We start from the raw sequence: 26321 nt of genomic DNA, 5'->3' as shown, positions 1-26321 counted from the left end.
ACAGCCCTTCACAAATACTAGCTCTTTTTAATCATTTTCACCCTGTTTACCCCAACCTGATACCATTATCCACATGTTCTGTCCAGTCATGTTCACTCAGCAGTACACTGTTGGTGTTTAATGTGGTACAGTGATATCCACCTTCGATATCCACCTTCCACGTGTCACTCCAACAGGCTCCCAGAGTTCTGGTTCTGAAACAGAACAAGCCCCCCAAAAGACAAGTTTTAGACAAGCCTCATTAGACTCTAAGAAAAAAAACTTAGAGACTTCCTCCTCTTGCCCAGTTTTCCCCAATGCTTGGTTTGGAAGCAGTCCTCATTCAGCAGCAAGAGGTCACCATGCCATTGCCAAGAACAGGGAAAATCTTCCTCCAATTCAGCTGACCACCTAACTCCCTGGCCTGCTACCAAGCAATATATCTTGTAATGCAGCCCTGGAGCAGGCGAACAATTGGGAATCTTCTGGATTCTAGAAAACAAATATAGGAAATGTATTCATTGAGCATGAATTGAGAATAAAAGTAATTAGATAAGAAAAAAATGAAAATACTAAAATTAAAAGACCAGAATGAAGAGCTTGGATGAACTGACAATTCTCTATATTGTAGCCTCAAAGCTGAACCCTCAAATACTCACAGAAAGAATACTGCTGCAGAACAAATGTGATAATGCAGTAGTGCAAAATTTAGGAATGATGTTTCTTTCTGAAAAGCAGGCTAATTGGGACCTACAACCAGATATTTACCAGGATCTGTGTAAGCATTCAGGTGCTACTCATTGAGAATTTCTCCTAACATGAGTAATGCCACAGTGCCATCTGCAATCTTTTTCATGCAATGATATATATCCAGGAGTTGCTGCCTTTGCAGATATTCCCAGGAGGACCTATGAAAGATTTTATTACATGGCTCTTTGGGGAACTTTAAATGTAGATCAAACATGAAGTGGTACTTACCCCCAGCCTTGGAAGTTTGACTTTCTATGACCAAGTCTCTGTGCCCTCACAATGCTAAATGTCTTCGTTTCACTTATGACTTAACCAAGATTCTTATTATCATCAAGACTAAATAAGAATTCGGGACTTTCCCACAAAACTTTCTGCCAATGCCCCACAAATCTTTGTGGCTTCCCAAATTCTTTGACTCTCCTCCAGGCATCCTTTCTCTTCTGCACAAGCTCCCAAATAACACTTATTCTAAATATAGTCCCATTTGTGTAGAAATGCACCTTTCCTAGTTTTTCCCCTTACCTCTTCATACTACACCTATACTCTTGTGTAACTGAAGTTCAGTCATAACACCTACAACAACATCAGACACCCTATCTTCTGTCTTCATTTTGTTATAATCTATAGGCTAAAGGTATGTGTCACTCCAAGAGTGTTGCAGTGAAGGAAAACGACTCTGAGGGACAACAGGCACTAAGGCAGGAGTCACTAGCACACGGCCTGTAAATGAAACCCAAATATACAAAAGCAAAAGCTTAGGAAACATCCCTTGCACACTCCTCCTTTTTTAACCAGTAAAGTAGGGTTGGTTGATGAAGTGAGAGAACCAACAGTCCATTCTCTACAAATGACTGATGGCAGCACAACAAGCCCCTGGTTATAGATGCCTCAACCTGTACTAGCGAAGTTCATTGTTATGAGCCACTGTCCCACAATCCCCAAGTCATACGGTCTAAATCGTTTTCCAAAAATGGTAATAAAATATGTCGAGTCATTCATATTCCCTCAGTTATACTGGGAGGCAATAGCTACAGCAGCTAAGCATTCAGTCTCTGAGCCAAAGCAACTTGAGTTCAAATCATGCTTTAGCTGCTTGTTGAGTACCAGCAGTCAAAGACCTTTTCTAGATACCCCTTTGCCTCCGCCTTCCGCCACCTTGCTCCCTCACCACCACAGAGCACGTGGAACCCAGGGGCAGACAGGGATCTGTTCTCCCTTTACCTCCCCATCTCCTCAGCTACGGTGACGCCTTGAATCTGAGCGATCCTCATTCTCATTCCCTAGACCGCCACTACTGTTTCCTCACGTTGCTTGGTACACTCCAGCCTTTACAAAATAACAGGCAAGCTGCGGGGGTGGGACCAAGCACTTTTCCCTGAAAGGGCGGAACTAAAACCAAAGCGCTAAGGTTATTAGCAAATGACTTCCCTGTTACCATGGTAAAGCGGCAGCCGCCATCTTTATTGTGGTCGATGATTCCTCGTGTTGGTCTCAGAAAAAAAGGAAAAATAAGGAATTTTACAGATTAAAATCCTGGAAGCTAGCCTGGGGCCGCTCAAACCTAGTTCGGGAAAGAGTTATCCTCTGGTCGCAACTCAGCTCGGAGGGGTTAATGCTCTTGGGGACGGAAAGCGCGCCGGCTGCAGACCGAATGACGCCAGAGGAGGGGCCATGCTGTTCGGCCCGCCCAGGTGCTTCCGGCTTACGCGCCGTACAGAAGCGTGTTTAGCGCAGAGCTCATGCGCCGTACACAAGTGTGCTCCGGCGCACCGGAAGCTTCCGGAAGAGAGCGATGGCGGGTTTGACTGTGAGAGACCCTGCGGTGGATCGTTCTCTGCGTTCGGTGTTCGGTGAGAGGAATTCGTGAAGCCAAGCATCGGGGAGGGACAGAAAGAGACAGGGTGCGGCGAGGAATGCCCCCTGCACCTCATGAATCGCCGGAGAAGCTGGTGATGGGTCGAGCTTGCAGCTCTACCTGCCTATCCTGTGGGGCGGCCAACCTAGTGGACTCGCGGGCAAAGTGATGCCTCCCCCTGAGGTCTCACTGCCTTTCCATGATGTGGCAGAGGAAGTTAAACTAGCATTCAGCTTCTATGCATTTCTTCTTTCATGAGCTTCACTTATTGTCTGGAATCGAGGGCGCATGGCAACTGTCCCTTACTACTTTTCACCCTCTACCCTAAAATACAGATTATATGCTGAGTGTCTATACGCTCCTTGTGTCCACTTCCCGCCCTTTTATAAGGACTTTTATCCTCTGTTGTTTACTGTGACATTTTAGTTCGATGTTGATTGTGGCCACCTTACGTCTTAAGGTGGATTGTAAATGAATGAATGAACGAATGATTAAGACCTTGTCGAAGAAATTTTAAAGAGGATCATAATATTTTGTTTAAGTAACTGTAGTGATTTTTAAAGCTTCTTTTGGAAAGGACATGACAAAATAGTTTAGAATAATTTTTAAACATCCTTCACTACATTCATGGTTATTCTTTGTGTGCGTGCGTGTAGAAATATGGACATAATGAGCCAGTTTTTAAAATTCCAATTGCTTTGGTATTTTTAGTAGTTATTGATAAGACTTGCAGATCTTCAGGTAAGTACCAATGCCAAACTATTTTCACTGAAGTTAAGGAAAATCATCACACTTGTCAGATGAGCCTGAGAACTGATATTTAGAAGTGCCTATACCTTTAGTCTTAGCAGTTTATATGTTTTGTAATTAAAGTCAGCAGACAAGATTGAAATCATGCCGAAATACCATGGAACTGCAATTGTAGGAACACTATTTTGAGATATTTGTTACATTTTCAGTAGGTGGACACTGTTTACTTACAAGGGAAATAGATCACAAACTCAGAATTTTAATGTCTATTTTCTTCCATAGTGGGGAACATTCCATATGAGGCTACTGAAGAACAATTAAAGGACATCTTTTCTGAGGTTGGACCTGTTGTTAGTTTCAGGTGAGATTCTCCTTTGACTACTTGGGGTTTTCTTTAAAATCACAAATTTAGGGACACCTGGGTGGCTCAGCGGTTAAGCGTCTGCCTTTGGCCCAGAGCGTGATCCTGGAGTCCCCGGATCGAGTCCCACATCAGGCTCCCTGCATGGAACCTGCTTCTCTCTCTGCCTGTGTCTCTGCCTCTGTCTCTGTGTCTCTCATGAATAAATAAATAAAATCTTTAAAATAAAATAAAATCACATATTTGGCCCTTAGCAATAATGGCAAGGTTTTTACTGGTGACTTTTCACATGCATCCTTCTGTTTGTAACAGCCTTATTCAGATATAATTCACATACCATATAATTCACAATTACTTTTACTAAATGATACTTTTTTTTCATTTAAAAATGTTTTAAAAATATTTCAGCAAAGCAATCAGAGTAATAAAGTTATTTGTCTTACAGTGAACCAAATTAGAACATGGCCGTGTTAGCAGGAACCCTGTATGTGTGTAGCATTTGTGCCTGATACTTGGTTCTACCCTTCCAGGTTGGTGTATGATAGGGAGACAGGAAAGCCAAAGGGTTATGGCTTCTGTGAATACCAAGACCAGGAGACGGCACTTAGTGCCATGCGAAACTTGAATGGACGTGAATTCAGTGGGAGAGCCCTTCGAGTGGACAATGCTGCCAGTGAAAAGAACAAAGAAGAGTTGAAGAGTGAGTATAAACCTGATTTATATGCAACGTGAGTTAGTAAAGATGTAACAAGATTTTTCCATTTATGATGTTTTTAGCACCTGCTGAAATGGTTAGCCACATAGCTTCTTGACCCACTTGAGGCACCTGCATTAGGGAATTGTATATCTTTGAGAAATAAAGTTGACTTTAGGAGTTGTTCAGGTGTGAAGGAGTTAATTTACAGTTGAAGATGAATTCAGGTTCATCAAACCATTAGTTGCACTAACTATGTCATTAGTTTACCACTGCTGTAACTATTTGCCAGATATGTAATTGGTGGGATTACTAAGGCATTCTGGGTCTTTTCATGTGGTAACAGACCAGGAATTCCATTTTGAAATTAGCATCTTTTTCTATTATTTTGTTTCTAGAAATTAGCATCTTTATTGTTTTGTTTCTGGAGTGACTTGTTAGAGGAAATTAATATGCCTCATCCCTAATTAGGTTAACATTTTCCATCTGTGTGATCCTAGTCCTAGCTTTCTTCTAAGAGTGGAAAATATACTCTGTCACTTTCCTCTACAGAAATAAGAGACTTGCAACTCACTTATTTCTCAGTTCCAGAAAATGTAAAGTTACAATGGGTCCTAGAAAGAAAGTGGCCCTAGAAGGTAGATACTTAAAATGATTTAGCTCATAATTTTGCCTCCTTAACTTTTTGTACTTTCTTCCCGATCAGGCCTTGGCACTGGTGCCCCTGTCATTGAGTCACCTTATGGAGAGACCATCAGTCCTGAGGATGCCCCTGAGTCCATTAGCAAAGCAGTTGCCAGTCTTCCACCAGAGCAGATGTTTGAGTTGATGAAACAAATGAAGGTGGGAGGAGGCATTAGGTTAAGAACAAATCAAATCACATCAAATTTTCATAACTTTTGTTAATGGAAATAATTCCCTGAGCTCAAATATAAGGTGTGCCTGTTGACCACCATTTCTTGCACCTTAGATATGCCATATGTGCATAGCATATTTTACATTTCGTGAAAAAAGCTTTCCATTTTTGTACACTAATATAGCTATACAATCTGGCTTTTTGTGGCCCGTGGATATCAGATATAGATATTCAAATGTTAACTTTTCTCCTAAATGGTGGTTTTATGGTATTTGAATGCCTCTTCCTTCTCTTGCCTGTCATGACCAAAATTTTGTGTGCTGCGCAAAAACTGATGATAGCTTAAAAAGCCTCTTGAGTATTATATTTCTCAGATGAAAATAGTTCTAAGTCACTGTTACTTTCTAAGTAATTATTGAACCTGATGATGAATCCATTTATCTTCTCAGCTCTGTGTCCAGAATAGTCCCCAGGAAGCACGGAACATGTTACTTCAGAACCCTCAGTTGGCTTATGCTTTGCTACAAGCACAGGTAGTGATGAGAATTGTGGATCCAGAGATTGCCCTGGTGAGTGCTTCTTATTCTTCTATGGAAACACCATGGTAAACCTTGAGTGGGGTAGGAACTGCCTGTTTGCGTTGTTAAACAGACAGATCATAGATTTGTCTTTTCATTTTTTAGAAAATTCTGCATCGCCAGACAAATATCCCAACGCTGATCGCAGGCAACCCTCAGCCAGTCCACAGTGCTGGGCCTGGCGCAGGATCCACCGTGTCAATGAACCAGCAGAACCCTCAGGCCCCTCAGGCCCAGTCTTTGGTAGGGCTTTATCTCTTAACATTTCATTTTACCTGTTTGAGAATGCCATTTTCATTTTAGTTCTTTAGATTAAAAGAACAGTCAGGAGCTGACGATAATTTCAGTTCCTGGACATAAAAGCAATTTTCAGTTTGCAGAGTACATGACCTCTGAATGAATATAGATTTGATGCCAAGTTTGTGAAACAAAGAGATCCTTCCTGTGTGTCCTTTTATATAGGCTAATTTGGTGTTTATGTGCATGTGTAATACTACGGTTGGCACTTTGTTATTCTGCATACATTATTTCTTTTAGTATTTACAGCAATTGTATGAGGTTGGCACTCTTATTATCTCCTTACCAATGAAAAGAAGTAGAGCTTGCTTTCCAAGCATGACACAAAACTAAAGCCATAAGAAAATAAATAAATTTGGGACACCTGGATGGCTCAGTAGTTAGGCATGGTACCTTTGGCTCAGGGCATGATCCTGGGGTCCCAGGATCGAGTCCCACATGGGGCTCCTTGCATGGAGCCTGCTTCTCCCTCTGCCTGTTTCTCTGCCCCTCTCTCTCTGTCTCTCATGAATAAATAAATTAAATCTTTAAAAAAAATACGTTTGAAAACTGAAAAATTTCTGTATGGAGAAAAAGAAATAAACACAAAGACAAATGACAAATTGGGAAAAAGTATTTGCCACACACATGATGGACAACAGGCTGATTAACAGTCCTTAATCATGGGCAGCCCGGCTGGCTCAGCGATTTAGCACCTGCCTTCAGCCCAGGGCGTGATCCTGGAGGCCCCGGGACCAAGTCCCACGTCAGGCTCCCTGCGTGGAGCCTGCTTCTCCCTCTGCCTGTGTCTCTGTCTCTGTCTCTCTGTGTCTCTCATGAATAAATAAATAAATAAAATCTTTTTTTAAAAAAAGAGTCCTTAGTCATGTTCAAGAATGTTTATTGCCACATTATAATAGTAAAAAGTTGAAATATCCTTAATATACATCAGTGGAAGAATGGGAAAAATATTGCATATTTATTCAGTGGAACACTTATAATGGTTAAATAAAGGACACGTGTCACCATGAATGACTTTCAACAAACATAATTCCATATAGCAGTAAAGATAAACTAGGATATATGGTATCAACACAGATAACTCAAAAGTGAAAAAAGTGAATGTGAGAGCTTTCCCAACATATGGGATATATGTGTTTTCATATATCCCAAAAACCCGTTGAATGAGTTGCAACTATGTTTAGTATGTAATGATTTACATACAATTTCAAAACATCTGTAAAAATTCTTAAGTGGAAAAAAAATTCTTTTTTTTTTAAAGATTTTATTTATTTATTCATAGAGACAGAGAGAGAGAGGGGCAGAGACACAGGCAGAGGAAGAAGCAGGCATCATACAGAGAGCCTGACATGGGACTCGATCCAGGGTCTCCAGGATCACGCCCTGGGCTGCAGGCGGCGCTAAACCGCTGTGACACCGGAGCTGCCCCGGAAAAAAAAATTCTTAAGTGGTTGTCTTAAGAAAGGATGCACTTGGGAAGACCATACGGGAGATTTCAAATATATATATTTATTTCCTAAACTGTACGTTTATTTTCTCTACAATTTATATATCTGGAATGTTTCATAATTAAAGTGTTCAACCTCAAAATACGGTAAACATAAACAGAAAGAACAGTAATTACCATTTTTACCATTCAGAGTGGGGGAGGTAAACAACTTGAAGTCAACCATAGGTGCTCCATATGGCCTCACAACTGATCAGATTTGTCAGTCTCTTTTCAGATTATGGTCCATCTTAATTGTGTTCTATTAACCAGGCTCATCATGTGTATTGTCCAGAGGTGTGTACATACTCTATTTTTTCTTTTGGTCAGGGTGGAATGCATGTCAATGGTGCACCCCCTCTGATGCAAGCTTCTATGCAATCTGGAGTTCCAACACCAGGGCAAATACCAGCAGCTGTAACAGGACCTGGTCCTGGTTCCTTAGCTCCTGCAGGTATGTTTCATTTGCAGTCTTCACCGTTTTGGTATTTTGCTAAAGTTTTGTTGTAGCAAATGTTATAATGTAGCCAAATTATTACATGGTAATGAGATCTTGATATAAGATTAATATACAGGGGTGCCTGAGTGGCTCAGGCAGTTCAGCATCTGTCTTCAGCTCAGGTCATCATTCCAGGGTCCTAGGATTGAGCCCCATGTTGGGTACCCTGCTCAGCAGGAATCCTGCCTCTCCCTCTCCTTCTGCCATTCCCCCACTTGTGCGGAGTCTCTCTGTCAAATAAATAAAAAAAAATATTTTTTAAAATAAAAAAAATTGTATATAAAATTAACATACAGTTAGGAAATGTGTATCGTAGGTGGAGGAAATAGTTGATCTCTTATACACGGAAAGCAGGGAAAAGGACCACAAAATGAAAAAGTATGGTAAAACTTCCAAATTAACAAGGGGGAAATAGAATGAATGGAAACTAGATTAAGCCAGCAAATAGAAGGAAAAGAAAACAACATTGTGAAGTAAGTAATAATAAATGTAGAGTAAGGAGGAAGGAATAAATTTTCATATAGTTGTTATTCTGCTGAATGTGAATGGACGGAATTTTCCCACTAAAAGCCAGAGACTTATATAGGTTAAAGGGACATTTAAAAAACAGACACAAAATACATAGTCACATTTGTTATTATTATATTTAACAGATGTGAAATTACATTTCATTAAATATAATCAGACCAAACAACAGAATTTTTAGAACTGTATTTTCATTGAAAGTAAAACTCTATATTTTCTTTGAAAGAAATTAATGGAGTATTGCTATTATGCTTGTAGCTTTTTGTCATTCAGCAATCATAACTACAGGCACTGAGTGGGGCACATGACGGGATGAGCACTGGGTGTTATGCTATATGTTGGCAAATTGAACTCCAATAAAAAAATTTTAAAATTAATTAATTAAATAAAAAATAAAAAGAATTGAATGAAATAGCGATTCCCTATATGAAACTCTTGTATGAACACATGACATATATCAATATTTAAAGTTTTTTATGCAACAGATTTGCCTCTTGTTAATTATCTAATCTGGGTTAGATTGACTACAACATACTCATAGAGGATAATTGAATCTACATTGTTCTGTTCTGGGGCATCTGGATGGCTCAGTAGTTGAGCTTCTGCCTTTGGCTCAGGTCATGATCCTAGGGTCCTGAGATCGAGTCCCACATCAGGCTCCCTGCAGGGAGCCTGCTTCTCCTCTGCCTATGTCTCTGCCATCTCTCTGTGTCTCATGAATAAATAAAATCTTAAAAAAAAAAAAACCTTGAAATATCTTTCAATGAGGGGCACCTGGATGGCTCAGTTGGTTAAGTGTCTGCCTTCAGCTCAGGTCATGATCCCAGATCCTGGAATTGAGCCTCACATTGGGCTCCCTGCTTGGTGGGGAGTCTGCTTCTCCCTCTCATTCCTCTTCACCTCCTCAACTAAATAAAATCTTTAAAATATTTTTTTTTTTAATGAAAGAAGTGGATTCTGTATTTTATATATTTTTAAGTTATGGGTGCCTAACTTTATAATATCTTAAGTGGTCCTACGACACATGGCAAGTATGCAACCCATGACATGTGTAGCTCATAATGTGAGTTGAAAAACACTCAAAGTGGTCTATATCTTTTTCAGTGAGACAAGTGCATTGATCATGCACTTGGATGTCACAGGAGTGTCAAACTGTTGTAAAAGTTTCTAAGTGTCTGCTCTCCATTTCTGCACTTATATTGTCATAAATTGTTAACATGCAGTGTGTGGATCAACATTGTCTGTGGACCACACTTTGAGTACTTTTGTACCAATAGACAAAAAATAAGACACTGAGGGAAAAAGTACTGGAACCAATAAGCATGATTTATCATGATTTATATTGGGAGATTTATATCTTCAAAGAATACACTTTCGCCCCCAAATGACCTTGGAATAGTAAAAAAAAAAAAAAAAAAAAAAAGAATGACCATGTACTTGGCCATAAAATAAAAACAAATTTAAAAAGTAGAGATTTTACATTCCATGTTCTCTCGTTATAAGCCAATAAGATTAGAAATAATTAAAAGATGACTGAAAATAACCTTTACTTGGAAAATTCAGGAACATATACTAGGTAATCCTTGAATTAAAGAGAAAATAAAAGGAAATTTTTAAATCATCCAAAAGATGACAAAAAGTAGTGTACTTTATACAAAAAAAGTATGACAAATAGTGATGGCAGTACTTGAGATGAATATCTTCAAATGCCTGTGTTGTTAAAGAATAAAGGAACTCTACTAGTTTTAAAGAATTAGGAAAATAAATTTTTTAAAGAAACAAGATACCAAGAAAGAATTAGGAAATATAGAAGCTGATGAGGTGCCTGGGTGGCATTGTCGGTTAAGCGTCTGCCTTCAGCTTAGGTTGTGATCCCAGGGTCTTGGGATCGAACCCCCATTAGGCTTCCTGCTCAATTGAGAGTCTGCTTCTGTCTCTGCTTCTCCCTCTGCCTCTCCCCTGCTCATGCTCGCTCACTTCCTCTCAAATAAATAAAATCTTAAAAAAAAATAAATACAAAAGTTGAAAATAAGTGTGAAAGGAACTTAAATTACTGAATTTTCAGGTGGTATTTTTTGTGAGCTTGTAGCATTTCTGTTTCTTAAGTTACTAAAACATCACTAAGATTCTTGAAATACCCTGTACAAAACTCTATGACAGTTGAGGAGGAGGAACAGCCTAGTAGAAAAAGTAGGCAAAGAAAATGAGTAGGCACTTCATGGAAGAGCAAATCCAAATGGCAACAAAATCAAGCTCATTTGTAGTCATGGGATTGCAAATTAGATAACAAGATTTCACTTAAACCCATCAGACTAGCAAAAGTTTCAAAGAGAGATGATACTATTGGTGGAAAAGTGGTATCATAAATTGCTAGTGGAACTGTGAAAGTATTCAGCCTTTTAAGAAAATAGTCTATTTAAAATAATCATGTACTCTTTGACCCACCAATTCCACTTCTGGGAAGCTAGCCCATACAAATAAAAGTGCCACCTTGTGATGGAGTATAACATGAGAAATTATGCCCATAAGTCCTGCCACTGCTTTCCTCAGACCCTAAATCTTTGTATTGTTTTAGCAAATGGTCTGAATAAATCATAGAATGGTTTGTGGTTAGAAGAGACCTTTGAAATTATTTAGACCTGTGGTTCTCAAACTTTAATGTACATTAGAATCACTTGATTAGCTTATTAAAGTACAGATACTGGTCCCCATCACCAGACTTCTAAATCAGCAGGTCTGAGGTCGGGCCCTGGAATTTGCAGTTCGTGGTTTTGTTTTGTTTTGTTTTGTTTTTTGTTTTTAAGATTTTATTTATTTGAGAGAGGGAGACAGCAGAGCAGGGGGGAGGGGTAGAGGGAGAAACAGACTCCCCCCAGGGAGCAGGGATCAGAATATGGAGCTCGATCCCAAGACCCTAAGATCATGACCTGAGCTGAAGGCAGATGCTTTACTGACTGAGCAACCCAGGCACCTCTGGAATTTGCAGTTCTAACAATTCTTTAGTGATATTGATGCTTCTGGTCTGAGCACCACATCCTGAGGACAACCGGTTTAGACCAACTCATTTACTTTACAGATGAGTAAGCGTGGGCGTATGTTAACTTTATTAAATCACTTGTTCAGAATCACAGTCACTTAGTAGGAGTAGGGCTAGGACAGGTTCAGGTTCTTAATCCATGCTTTTGGTGCCTGGCATGTTAAATGGAACAAGAGAATATGATGTGTACTTGATATTTTAGTTAAGCATTAATGAAGTGCAAATAGTTCAGCTTGTCTTTTCTCCCTACTCACAGCATATGTATTTCCTTTGAGGAAAAGAAAATTGCTATGTAGAAAGGCTAAGACAAGGGCTTGTGGCACATAATTATTCTTTGTATAGCAGTCCTTATATCCCACCTGGTTAGTGTAGGGTAGAGCAGTGGTTCTCTACTCTACTAGACCCTGTGGCATCTTTTCACAACAGATATTTTGCAGTGACTTTTTACTATCCTGAAATGAAATGCACCAGATGTAATCTACTTAATGTGATTTCCAAAAAAATATAATACCTAAACTATAATAGAAAGAAGTAAAAGGAAATTAACGTATAATAGAAAATATTTTTAATATTCAAGTGTTCAGGCACAACTACATAAGAAACCAAAAGTAGCAGTCAGGTACTTGCACTTACACCATCAATGTAAAAGCTACAGATGTAGACAAATACATTGGTATGTAGGTATCTTGTTTGGCAACGCAAATGCCAAAAGGACTGTTGACGTTAGTGTTGTGATTGTCTCAAATGCTGAAAACTCTTGGTAAAGTTCTTAACAAAACAAAATGCAATGCCTGTAATTGACTCAGTAATTGTATTTCTGAAAAATTCAGTATGTATGTGTACATATGTAAATAGAGAAAAGAATTTTTTTTTTTACAACTACAACAGGCTTAGGTTCTAAGTTCAGATGACTGTAAACAGGTTTTCATTTGTGTTAATGTTCACCAAGACATTTGAAAATTTTGCAAGACAAGATAATTCTGGATTTGGGAGGACTATCTCAGACATTGCAGGGCACCTAGTATCCCCATTGGCTTCTCATTAAATGCCAGCCATGCCCCATAAATCTTTTCATAACTAAAACCCACACATTTACAAAATACCCTAGGAATAGTATTGTCTCGTGTGAGAGGAATTATGTGGGTGAGTGCCATTGTTCCTCTATATAACAGAACTTCTCCCAAGGTTTTGGAAGCCAGTGAGATTAAGTATTCTCCTTTAACTCACTTTTCTGTCACTGAAGCATAGAGTTTACTAACAAACTTTACCTTCTGTACAACTGCATTGTTTAGTGGTAGCTGTGATCTTTGTAGTTTTCTGCCTATGAGGCAGAAAAAGGAAATTTGTTAACTCAGCCACTGTCCTTTTTCTCCACTGTCCTAATTTGTGTTTTTCTTTCCTTCCCTTCATCTCCTAGGAGGAATGCAAGCCCAGGTTGGAATGCCAGGAAGTGGACCAGTGTCCATTGAGCGGGGACAAGGTAAATAAATATCAATAACTGAGTAATGTGGACTGGACTCAGAAATGTTGCATATCTGCACTATCTTAATATGGCAGCCACTAGCCATACATGGCTATTTGAATATTTAATTAAATTTAAATCAAAATTAGGTGGAACTTAAAATTCATTTCCTCATTCACTCTAGCCACATTCTTTTTTTTTTTTTCCTAGCCACATTTTAAGTGCTCAGTGGCCAACTGAGGCTAGTGGATACCATTACTGGATATTGCAGATATGGAATATTTCCCTCATTACAGGATATTATTGAACACCTCTAGTCTAGACTTTCCATCTAGTGACTCAGAGCCAGCTCTACAAGAATTGATAAAGCAAATGCATCCTTTGTTTCTATTTAATTTATGTCACCTTTTCCTAATAGTCTAGTAATTCTGCTGACATGTTCTGTCCCACTCTGTGGATATCTATTGATCAAGTAAGCCATTTTAATAATGAGCATATAACATGTGGCTGGGCATGTAGAAGCTTAAATTTAAACCTCAGAGAAAACTGGGAAGGGAATCAAAGGCCTATAAAGCCCACTCGATAAGGGTATGTTGTACTGTGGCAGTAACACTGGGTACCACAGCAACAGCCACTCCAAAATCTCCATATTATTTTCCTCAGTTGCTGGAGTTTGAAGAAGCAGAAAATGCAGTGGTTTGACAACATTAAGAGGAGAGAGAATAAGAAAACAGAAAGAACTACCAATAAAACTGAGTGCATACTATAGGCCAGGCACTTTAATGTTCATAAACAACTGTGAGTTAGGTGGCAGCACCTCAGTATTCAGGTAGAGATGGAAGCTCAGTTTTTTTTAATAATAAATTTATTTTTTATTGGTGTTCAATTTACCAACATACAGAATAACACCCAGTGCTCATCCCGTCAAGTGCCCCCCTCAGTGCCCGTCACCCATTCACCCCCACCCCCCGCCCTCCTCCCCTTCCATCACCCCTAGTTCATTTCCCAGAGTTAGGAGTCTTTATGTTCTGTTCTGGAAGCTCTGGAAGCTCAGTTTTAAGTTACTTATTCAAGGGGACGTGGTAAGTAAATCCTGCCATCTGAGTAGGGTGGATGGGACTTGGGGCACTCACCTCCTCCAGCTAGTAAGTGGCAGAACAAGATTCTGAGGTCTCTGACTAAAATCTTCCTCTTTCTGAAAATCCACACTGCCTCAATCAACTTCCAGAAATACTCTTCAGTGTCTTCTATTCTTTGTCATCTTCTCATTGTGATGAGAAAGAACTGCTTTGGACAGCATAGAGAAGTTTAAGTTCCTTCTTCTTAGCATATGGCCTATAAGTGAAACCCGTTTTTTAAAAGCAAAATATTTAGAGGCCTGTGTACTATATTCCTTGTCTACGGTTAGTTCATTAGGGTTGATTGCTGAAGTGACAACTAAGAATCTTGTCAGATGTTTGACAGTGGGACAAGCTCTTAAACAAATGCCTCATTTAAGCAGCCTGTGCTTTTGTGCTGTCATGGCCCATGCCCTTGGCCTCTCTGAGTGTGTGTAACCAGAGTATTTCTGCATGAGGGAGAAGGAATTGGGGTTTCAGGCATATTTTTCTTCTTCCCAATCCATCAGTCATTCAAACTCTAGGTGTTTAATACATATTTCCACAAAGACATCTTCTTTCCTGCTATAGTTTTCTTCACCTCTCTGGTCAAAAGCTAGCAGAGGGAAATGACTTGATTTTTGAAGGTATATCGAGTATGTCTTCTTGAAGAGAGAAAATGAGATGAGTTTCCCTTTATAGTTTTTCTTCAGTACCCAGCAGAGGAAGCAAGAATCTTTCCACTTGTACCCAGTTTTCTTTCTTTTCCTGGAATCTATGCTTCTTATATGCTCCTTTGTAATAGTGAAAGGAGATAGTGAGATGCTTAAGAAGATACTTCTTGCCTTCTGCCACCTTTGTATAGTGTTAACACCCTTGTCATCTCATTAGTCTTTGTTTGCTGTTGTCATGGTGTTTGGTTATTACCAGAGACCTATAGTGGCAGTGTTTTTTGAGGAGTGGTAGTCTCTTTGTCTAAAGTTCATTTGCTGCATTTCTTGCAGAAATTTTTGTGCTTTAAATTATGGCAGAAATAGTACGGTCCATCTCTGTTATGGGCCTCTTCAGAATAAATCTTGCCTTCTAGATTCAGTACAATTTCTTTCATGTTTTGTTTATGAAAATATGTTATTTGCCTAGCTAGAGATTCAGAACCATACTTTTTATATTTTGCTTCTTTTCTTACAATGGCATAAGGAGATTTAGGTGGGCTCATAGTAGCAGAGGTCAAACTTGAAAGGGGCCTAATAAAATCAGTGGCCCACATATTTCACCTTAGGAGACAGTCTCATTACAGCAGAACAGTTTCAGATCCCCAAGAAGCTACTATAGTTTAGGAAGATGTTGTAGTCTGAGGCGGTTCCTGAACTCTTGGCTTTTTTATTTACCTGTGTACATCTCCAGTGCCTGTATGTGTATGATTGTCTGTGTATGTGCGTGTGTGTGCGTGCAAGCTATTTTAAGTGTCTGCTCTTTCTCCTTTTGAACTTACTGCTCACCTAGGAACCCTACAGCACTCGCCCGTGGGACCCGCCGGGCCTGCATCAATTGAGCGAGTTCAAGGTACCCATTGTATCTACGGGTTTCCTTTTGCTTATGGTGTTCAGGGTGGGACGTTGAGAGGACAAGGGCTGCTTGGCAGTCATCCTCACGTTCAAAACCCAAAAGGGTAGTGTTTTGGGCTTTTGTTTTTAAATTTTTTCCTGTTGGGGCCACAAGCCTAAGATTGACCTCTTCACACAGGGCAGAGAACATGGATGATATGGGCATCTGTCCGAGGCTGTACTCCCTCCCTACTGGTGTCAGGAGGCTTGGATGGAATAGCAGTCTGTAAGGAGACAGCAGGTTCTTGCAGAGCCATGGCAGTGTTCACAAATGCCAAGACCCTACCTCTCTTTTGTGACTCTGGTCCTTGAACTAAGGTTGATTATATAAGGAAAACCAGGAGCATAAGTTTCTACAGGTTGAAGTGCTAGTCCTTGGCAGGTTGCCCCCCACTTTGCTCTTTATATAATTCCATCCATACCTCTGACATGGCACAGATTCTGCCTACACCCTGCTTCTGTTCTTGAGCTGCAAGAGGAGTCTGCTGTGGTGAGGTTTCACCCACTCTCAGGTGTCTGAATTATGTTGTCAGTGGTATATAGAGTCATTTCTTGTTTCCTCATGTGTCCTTCACAACAGTAACTCCCTGTTTGTTTCCCTGTCAGTGCCGATGCAGGACCCCAGAGCAGCTATGCAGCGTGGGCCCTTGCCTGCCAACGTCCCAACCCCTCGAGGTTTACTAGGAGATGCTCCAAATGACCCACGTGGAGGCACTTTACTCTCTGTAACTGGAGAGGTAGAGCCTAGGTAAGCACTAACATAGAAAGGAAAGATTGGGGGAATCTTTCTCGATTTGAGAACACAGTCTTTCTGTACCTATTTGCCTACTTCAAAAGGTAAGTAAATATTCACGGCCGCTGTCCAAGGCTAAGCACTTCTCCTTGGACAGAACTATGTAGTTGATTATGTCATTTTGAATGAACCATGGCTACTCCATCTTTAGAAATTTGAAATTCTCAGGTGCCTGGGTGGCTTAGTCAAGTGTCTGCCTTCGGCTCAGGTCATGATCCCAGGATCCTGGGATTGAGTGCCACATCGAGCTTCCTGCTCCGTGTGGAGCCTGCTTCTCCCTCTCCCTCTGCCTGCCATTCTGCCTGCTTGTGCTCTCTCTTTCTCTGTCAAATAAATAAATAAAATCTTTAAAAAAAAGAAATTGGAAATTCTAACACATATCTAAACAGGAAAATCTTCTTGCTTATCAGTAGTAGTAATAATAATAACAATAATATAATGATGATTGATATTAATGAGGATTATGCCTCTGACTACTGTGAGTACTTAGATTATCTCATTAAATCCACATTGACAGTAATATCAGTCCTATTTTACAGATAAACTGAGGCATAGAGAAGTCAAATAAATGTGCTCAAGATTACACAGCTAATAAGTGATAAAGCTTAGATTTGAACCCATACAGTAACCCGTGTTCTTAAGCACTGTACTCCATATTCATTCTGTACAATGGATGTCCATAACCTCCTCCTTAATTATGAGTGCCCTGACCAAATATAAAATTCCAGGATATACAGGTTTATTTATCCATAGCTGTTGTTTTGTTTTGTTTTGTTTTTTACCTATTTGGTGTTAATCCTCTTAGCATTTGTAACTAATGTTAGCATCAGTTCTTTGATTTTTTTTTCTTACTGATCTCCTGGTTGACACTTTTTTTGTTGTTCTATTTTAAAATATAACTTTTTTTCTCCATCTCTAGAGGTTACATGGGACCGCCTCATCAGGGTCCACCCATGCACCATGTCCCTGGCCATGACAACCGTGGCCCACCCCCACATGAGATGAGGGGAGGACCATTAACTGAGCCCAGACCTCTAATGGCCGAGCCAAGAGGACCCATGCTAGATCAGAGGGGTCCACCCTTGGATGGCAGAGGTAAGGGGAGACCACATCACAAGGCTGACTGCTGGTTGTGGGCTGATAATAAACCCAGCTATCTTAGGTTCTAATCTTGGATAAAAGAAGGCTAGGACAATGGGGTTGACAAACATTTTTAAGATTTATCTGTAAAAAAAAAAAAAAAAAAAAAGATTTATCTGTAAAACTGAGACAGAGAAAGCAGTCCCTGAACAACACATTTGAACTATGCAGGTCGATTTATACATATTTTTTTTATAAATACAGTACAGTACTATAAAGGTATTTTCTCTTTTTTACAATTTTCTTAATAACATTCTCTTTCCTCTAGCTTATTTTGTTGTAAGAATGCAGAACATAATATACAAAACACGTATCAATCAACTGTTTATGTTTTTGGTAAGGCTTACCATCAGCAGTAGGTTGTTAATAGTTAACTTTTGGGGGAGTACTCCAATCCTTGCCTTGTAAAAGGGTCATCTGTAGTTGGGGGGAGATGTGACTGGAGAAATAAATTTCTATCTTTGACTATTGGTTCTTTTTGCCATAAAGATGAGTAGTTACACAGTGGTTTTCTTACAACTTTCTTTATAGGCGGTAGAGATCCCCGAGGCATAGATGCACGAGGGATGGAGGCACGAGCCATGGAGGCTAGAGGATTAGATGCCAGAGGATTGGAGGCTCGAGCAATGGAAGCCCGTGCGATGGAGGCCCGTGCAATGGAGGCCCGTGCAATGGAGGCCCGTGCAATGGAAGTCAGAGGGATAGAGGCCAGAAGTATGGATGCAAGGGGCCCAGTCCCTGGCCCTAGAGGCCCTATGCCTAGTGGAATCCAGGGTCCCAGTCCAATTAACATGGGGGCAGTTGGCCCCCAGGGATCCAGACAGGTATGTGCAATACTTCTTGCTTCTATATGAAATCTTGATCTATTCAGGAATTAACTATTGAAGCTGACTGTTACTGCTTTCCGACTTGGACTATTTCTCAGCTTGTTAAAACAGGAAGATTAGAAACTCCCTTCCTCTAGTTTCACTGTCCCTTAAGATGGTTATTTTCTGGCCACCATTGTAGCAGCTTTGTCCTACCATTTAAGGAACTCTTCCATTCAGAGCAGAGCACCCACAGATTTAGGAGGCAGCGTGTGTATCACTAGAATCTAGGCATGGATATTTGAAAAAACCTCCCCCAGGTGATTCTAATGTACAACCGTAAGAGCTGCATTAGAGCATGTGAAGAGCTGTTAGTAGTCATTTCGATAATCTTAGGTTTGCAGAAACCTATTTTAATTTGCTTTCATCACACAGCCTAAGTGGACAGTGGAATATGAAAGGCAGTTTTTACTAATGTTCACCTTAAAACCTGTGGAACTGAATTCTTATCTCTTCTTTCTCCTTATCTGGCTCTCTCTAGCTATGTGTATGTATATGGTGATCTCTGATTATCTGTGTGTTGTTATCTCCTCCCTCTTCAAACACAATTGGTTGTGGGGAGATGGTATGTGAGTGTCTTCCCTGAATTTTTACGTGCTGGCACCTTCAGCTCCCTCTTGCCCCTGCCAACCTTCCTTTTTCTGTATGTCTTCCTCCTTCCTCTACCATATGTTATGTGTCTTGGTCGTGTGTGTGTGTGTGTGTGTGTGTGTGTGTGTGTGTGTAAGGGTGGGGGGAGAGTGTCACTGGAATGGAATATGTCAGTCATCCAGTTCTCTCATTTCATAGGTTTGGAAACTGAGATCCAAGAATTCAGCTGACTTGTCCAAATTCACACAACTAAAAAGTGACAGAGCAAGGACTAGAACCCGCTATTTTTTTTCACTGTACCACTCTGTCCTGTTAGCTGCACATTATGTATGTGTATGTGTGTGTCTACCTCCCCCTCTTTAATAGGAAATATGAATATGTTGTTTCCTGGTATGTGTAAAAGAAAACTGTTTTCTATTTTTTTTTCCAAGTTGTGTTTTTTAAACATGTGTTTGTGGGCCTTGATGTTTATTCTGCCCTCTATGATCAGTAGCTTTGTAATAAGAATGGGTTTTATGCATCTATTCAGTCCTTCAACACATATTTATTGAGCATTTACTGTGTACCAGAGAGAGCTCTAGATAACTGAGGATATAGCAGTGTGAACAAAACAAAGTCCCTGCCCCTTGGAGCTTGCATTATAGTGGAGGAAACTGACAACAAATAAGTACATGATGTCCTTATATAATTCTGTCAGTCGTTTTGTGGAGAAACACATTGAAAATAATGGTTGGAAGACCATTTCTGGATTAATGTCTTGCTGTTTTATCTCTGCTAGTGCTTGAACTCATTCTGTAATATTGGATTCATACAGTTTTCATTAGTAGATTGTATAAAGCCTATTAGATCTGAATAGAAAAAATAAAAATTTTATCTTCATTTTTATATTGTTTAAATTAATATGTTCACTCACATATAAAAGATATACAGTGAGAACCTTGCTTCCTGCCCTGTATCCATCTCCCTTGTGACCCCAGTCCTAGAGAGAATTACTTTTATTCAATTTTTGATGTATCTTTCTAACAAAGAAGAGTATATTATTAGGAAAAATGCATATATTTTTCCTTTCACTGTTCAGTGCCTTGTTTTTTCACCTAATGGTATATCCCTAATTCATAATTTCAAATCAGATTTTATTTTATTTCTTTTATTCATGAGAGACACAGAGAGAGGCAAAAACAGAGAGAGAGAAGCAGGCTCCCTGTGGAAAGCCCAGTGTGGGACTTGATCCCAGGACCCCAGGACTACGCCCTGAGTTGAAGGCAGACGCTCAACCACTGAGCCACTCAGGCACCCCTTAAACCAGATTTTAAAATTAATTCCAGTTCACCTAGTTGGGAACTTGTCAGTAAAAGGCTTATTATTACTAGGGTGATTATATGACTTATCCAAACAGGGACATGTTTGAGAGTGAGAGTATTTATTAAGTAGTTACTCTGGGGCAAAAGCATAAGCTGGGACTATCTTAGGTAAACCTGGATGTGTGGTCACCTATATTGTGACTTGTCTGCCTAGAACAGGCACTCCTGGAAACTTTAAATGACCATTATTGAATGGTTAGATCACGATATAATACCTCAAATTAGTATTAACTGAAGCTTCAAAAATGTTATGGATGTGTCAGATCTGTAACATAACATTAAGATTCGGACCAGTCTGGATTCAGTATTGATAAGAACAGAAAGTGATAATGCAGTGTATTATGTTTCCTTCCCTTCTTAAACAAGATATGAAAAATGATTTAACCATTTCTGATTACTCAAGATTATCATTAAATGTACATATTATTGTATATGCTATAATAGAAAATATAGTCATCTCCTGTTTGGTTTCTGGTCTCCTTCACCATCAGGCTGTCGCCTGGCTCTTCACATTGTTGTCACGGTATCTGCTCCTAACAGTTTATCCACGTTTCTTTTTGTGCTTTGCTGCTTCTAATCTGCTGGGGAAGCAGGTAACAAGTTTGTTAACAGTTTGTGTTTCTTAAGAGTACCTAAACTCTGGGTGAATGCCTGAGTGTGAACATAACAACATAGGGCCTTTAACAGTTATTCTAGGTGCTCTGAGAAGCCTTTTCTCTTTCCTAAGATCGAACTCACCAAAGATCTTAAATAAGTGTGATACAACTGCATTTTGTTCTTTTAACCTGGGTCCGTCATGTTTCTTGGTCTGTATTTAGCGGAAAACATCTGTTGCACATTCTCTCCAGAAAGTACTAAAAAGCAAATGTTGGGCTAATAGTCTTTTCCACAGAGGCCTTCCCATCTCCTTCCTGCCTCTGCCATTATGATCATCTCTGCCTTACTTGTAGGATAGGGCCCTTTGGGACCAACTGCCTATGTCTGATTGAACTAGAGGTAGGCAGTATCTCTGTAAATGTAGCTTCCCCAGTGGACCAACATACAGTATCTCTAGAATCTGCTGGCTTTCATTTCTCTTTCCACTGAGCACTAGTTTCTAGGATGCTGTCAGTTTTCTCTGTGCTTATGCGGCTGGATTTTGCTTGATTTGGTGGTATCTGATTGTGCTGTGTGATATTTGTTGATGCTGGAGCTGTTGTAAGCAAATGTGTCTATAACTCGCTAGTTGATCTCTTGCTAAACCCTGCCTTCTGCCATTGCTAACAGTAGGAAATGATCTTCTGAGTTATTAATTTGCTTTTTTTAATTTATATCTATAATCAGATCATATTTTTCACGTTGCTCTTACTGGATTCTGAATACCTCTGTGAGAAGTTCTGAAAAACCTCTCCTCGTCTCTCTTTGTGCCCATAGGTTCCAGTCATGCAGGGAGCAGGCATGCAAGGAGCAAGCATTCAGGGTGGAGGTCAGCCTGGGGGCTTTAGTCCTGGCCAGAACCAAGTTACCCCACAGGACCATGAGAAGGTAAGCAATACTATCTATCTCCAAAGGCACACATCTGTTGGATTCCTCTTTTCAGTTATGATGTTCCTTTAGAGTTCCTTTAGAAGTCATGTTTACTTTTACTTTTGATGAACCTGTTACCTGAAAAATGTGTAGGCCTGATCTTAAATGAAATTAAAATTCTTAAATCGATGTATGTACATGGGAGCTTATCTTATATTTCAGAGTCATCAGCCAATAACTTTTTTTCTGCAGGCCAGAGTGACCTGAAAATCCAAGTACCCCCCCACCCCCCATTTTGCCTTATCCCTAAAAACAAGAGCAGATTCCCCATGAGGATTATCCCTAAAAACAAGAGCAGATTCCCCATGAGGATGTCTGTTCCTATATTTGACCATTGTGGGGAGCTCGTGTCTGATGAAAAGACTTAAACTTGTGAAATAGAGACTTTTAAAAATGGGATTAAAGGGACACCTGAATGGCTCAGTCATTTAAGCATCTGCCTGAATTCAGCTCAGGTCATGATCTCAGGGTCCTGGGATTGAGCAGCATCAGGCTCCTTGCTCAGCGGGGAGCCTGCTTCTCCTTCTCTGCCCCTCCCCTCCCCACCACCCCACCACCGCTCATGCTCACTCTCTCTGTCTCTCAAATAAATAAATAAAATTTAAAAATCTTTAAAACGAGATTAAGGGCACCTGGATGGCTCAGTGGTTGAGTGTCTGCCTTTAGTCCAGGTCATGATTCTGAGGTCCTGCGATCAAGTCCCACATCAGACTCCCCACAGGGAACCTACTTATCCCTCTGCCTCTCTCTGTGTGTCCCTCATGAATAAATAAATAAAATCTTTAAAAAAAATAAGATTAAAAACAAGACTTCCCAAGGTTCATAGATACCATGTTAGTCTACAGGAACTTTGGGTTCATGTAGTGTCTTTCTGATTTGAGTCACATAATCTTAGGTCTTACCGTACTTGAGCTTTTCATTGGGCCTTTTCTCATCAGCCCATTTTGGTTTGATTTGATTTGGGGATTTTGGGGGGGGGCGTTGTTTTTGCCTGCAGTATTCCATGCGTGAAGTATCTTTCCTTTTTGGATGGGAGCTGTGGTGTTTTTTTTAGCTGCTGTCATTAAAACTCATTCCCTTTTTTTCTCTTCACAGGCTGCTTTGATCATGCAGGTTCTTCAGCTGACTGCAGACCAGATCGCCATGCTGCCTCCTGAGCAGAGGCAGAGTATCCTAATCTTAAAGGAACAAATACAGAAATCCACTGGAGCACCTTGAAAGGTGAGCAGACTTAACCTGCATAAGTTGGACAAGCTGCTTGTGCCTTTGGAGTATTAGATACTTTCTTTTTTTTTTTCTTTTTAAATTTTTATTTATTTATGATAGTCACACAGAGAGAGAGAGAGAGAGAGAGAGAGAGAGAGGCAGAGACACAGGCAGAGGGAGAAGCAGGCTCCATGCACCGGGAGCCCGACGTGGGATTCGATCCCGGGTCTCCAGGATCGCGCCCTGGGCCAAAGGCAGGCGCTAAACCGCTGCGCCACCCAGGGATCCCAGTATTAGATACTTTCAGCCTTAACCAGCAGCACTGTCCTAATCTAAACACTGTCTGAGGACTACACTCCTGTTGGCTAGATTCTTCACCCTTCATTAAGTCAGTTCCTGTCAGGATAGGGGAAGGCAATAGGAGATCTGTTCAGTTGTCAAGTTGGTTGTAGTCTTGTTTAATCTTTCTTCCCTAATGGCAAAAGTAATGTGATCACTTTTACAAAATTAATCATACAGAAATGTAGAAAGGGCAGGATGGGAAGCTCTGCTTCCTGAATCTCATTCCCCAGACAACCTCTAAATATAGCTTGGTGTGTCTCCTTCCAGAATCAGTTGTGTTATTTTATTCCAACTGTCCCATCAAAATGGAGAAACTACAAAGCATTTCAATAAAATGTATAAATATTTTGGTTTCCAGTATTATTTATATTGACTATTTTGATGTTAAACTGTTAGAGTGCATATTTCAGGGTAGTAACTATACACCACCACCATCAATGTCCCTTTACATTTTAGAGGTTGCTGTCACTGCTGCCCTTTATTTTTCTTGCTTATCTGTTAGGTAAAAGGGATCACGATCATGGAATCCCTTAACATCTTATATTTCATAAATAATTGTTTTTTTTTTCTTTAAGACTCTTCTTTTTTCTTATTAAAGATTTTTCTTATTTTTAAGTAATCTTTGTACCCAAGTTGGGGCTCAAACATAACCCTGAGATCAAGAGTCATATATGCTCTACCAACTGAGCCAGCCAGGTTCTCCAATAATTCTGTTTTCTAAAAAACAGCTTAAAAAATAATAAAATAATAAATAAAATAAAATAAAATAAAATAAAATAAAATAAAATAAAATAAAATAAAATAAATAATAATAAAATAAATAAAAAATAAAATAAAATAAAATAAATAAAATAAAAACAGCTTAAAATTTTCATTGTCCCAGTATCAGCTGGAATATCACATTTTGAATTTCTACTTTTTACCCCATCTGTATTATAATTCCCATCCATATATTATATAATAGTGAACTCATTTACGCTAATTACCAATCTTTACTAAATATATTGTATTTTAATCCATATTTGCAATATCATTAAAACATCCAAACCGGAAACATGCATCTTATTTGTAGACTTAATTTTTTTTAAGATTTTATTTATTTATTCATGAGAGAGGTACAGAGAGAGAGAGGCGGAGACACAGGCAGAGGGAGAAGCAGGCTCCTCATAGGGAGCCCGATCACTCCCTGAGCCGAAGGCAGATGCTCAACCACTGAGCCACCCAGGCATCCCTGTATTTAGACTTTAAATAACTAAACTATAATAGGAAGCTATCATAGATGCATAGCTAGCTAGACTTTTGATATGACCAGTACTTTAACTTTTTAGTCCAGATACCTGAGGCATTTTCTTTAGTAAAATTATAGGCTATTTTATTCAGATGAATACATTAAAAACCATTTCCCTCTTTTACTTTTTCTAATTTATGTCATAGAAGGCATTCCTTACAATATGAGGAAATTACTATTTTTGGATAGTGGAGATAGAAATGTTTTTAAAAGTTCTTCCATTACGTATTCTAGCTTATAAAATATTTCAGAACCCTTGCACATAAACCACAGAGCAAGGGTTTTTGTTTTACATTTTATTTTGGAATAATTATAAATTCACAGAAGGTTGAAAAAATAGTACGGAGAGCCTTATGTACCCTTCCCCCAGTGATAACCTCTTCAGAACCCATTGTGCAATACCTTTTTGGTTTGTAGTACAAAACCCAAAAACTGACATTGGTATATTATTGTTAAGTAGACTACAGACCTTATTCAGTTTTAACCATTTTTATTTAACCATTTTTAAAACCTACATTAATGGGGGGAGGTGGTGTTATGTGCATGTAGTACTATACAGTTTTACATGGAGGAGGTTTTAATGTATATTTGCTGTTACTTGTGCATACTGCGGCCAAAATGTTGGTTCTCCATCCATCCTGCACCTTAGTAGTTGTGATCCATTTCTGCTATCACTTGACAGGCTTTTATACCATTAACATTAGATTAATAGTTCTCAACCAGAGGCAGTTTTGCTCCCTATAGGACATTTGGAAATGTCTGGAGACATTTTTCATTGTCACAACTTTAGGGGGCATGGTATACTACTGGCATGCAGTGGAGAGCAACCAGAGATGCCTTTGAACATCCTATAGGATATCCACCCCTCACACCCCCCACCACCCTCCACATAACAAAGAGTTATCTATCTCCAAATGTCCACAGTGCTTAGGTCGAGAAACCGTGCTGTAAGAGGTGATTACTGTGGGGATCCTGGAGGCAGACACCTTAGCAATCTCTCCCTGGTAATTTGCTCTTTTGGCATAGCCTCCCTCCCCCACTTTAAATTTTTTTTTCCTGATGTTTGGGGAAGAGAACTTTGTCTCCATCTCTAATGGCTTTCTCCCAACTTTTCCTTACAGGTTTTCAAAAATACCTGGCAACAAATCGGGACACTAATTCCATAACTTTGTTGGAACGTTGCAAAAAGATGACTTCTGCATCCTAACCCTTGAATGACTCAAATTGGTGCCAGGTGGAGGATTCACATCACCTTCTCTCAGAACAAAATCAGTTCATTCTATTGTCTTAGTTTGTATATTTTCTGTGACTTGAAATAAACTTTGAACACAATTTTAG

General features: G+C 39.6%; 2 protein-coding genes across 30 annotated transcripts in view; one reads left to right on the top strand and one right to left on the bottom strand.

Moving 5' to 3' along the window:
- The window catches only part of LOC144308451 (uncharacterized), a 54143-nt gene extending 51513 nt beyond the window's left edge, over positions 1–2630 (bottom strand). For 16 of the 26 annotated variants that reach the window (XM_077888948.1, XM_077888947.1, XM_077888950.1 and 13 more), the window contains exons 1-2: positions 1951–2158; positions 64–194 (exon numbers count right to left, since the gene is read on the bottom strand). In XM_077888948.1, coding sequence (XP_077745074.1) covers positions 64–194; positions 1951–2006 — 187 coding nt within the window. In that variant the 5' untranslated portion in view covers positions 2007–2158. The other 10 variants (XR_013374915.1, XR_013374921.1, XR_013374916.1 and 7 more) reach the window with 8 other exon arrangements.
- CSTF2 (cleavage stimulation factor subunit 2) lies at positions 2424–26315 on the top strand. 4 transcript variants are annotated; one of them, XM_077888940.1, is made up of 16 exons: positions 2424–2579; positions 3617–3695; positions 4226–4395; positions 5096–5232; positions 5695–5814; positions 5929–6066; positions 7937–8060; positions 13085–13147; positions 15730–15789; positions 15970–16056; positions 16437–16578; positions 17543–17718; positions 18295–18587; positions 21995–22105; positions 23243–23368; positions 26105–26315. In XM_077888940.1, the coding sequence occupies exons 1-15, from the start codon at positions 2522–2524 to the stop codon at positions 23363–23365; spliced, it is 1881 nt and encodes a 626-aa protein (XP_077745066.1). In that variant the 5' UTR covers positions 2424–2521; the 3' UTR covers positions 23366–23368; positions 26105–26315. The 4 variants fall into 4 exon arrangements, with proteins under 4 accessions (XP_077745066.1, XP_077745067.1, XP_077745068.1 ...); XM_077888944.1 differs by lacking the exon at positions 2424–2579 and adding an exon at positions 2598–2767; XM_077888941.1 differs by lacking the exon at positions 15970–16056.
- The last annotated feature ends 6 nt before the right edge of the window (positions 26316–26321 follow it).

The sequence above is a fragment of the Canis aureus genome, chromosome X, assembly GCF_053574225.1.
Source record: "Canis aureus isolate CA01 chromosome X, VMU_Caureus_v.1.0, whole genome shotgun sequence".
Taxonomy (NCBI): Eukaryota; Metazoa; Chordata; class Mammalia; order Carnivora; family Canidae; genus Canis; species Canis aureus.
This window is presented reverse-complemented; position numbering and strand designations above follow the sequence as displayed.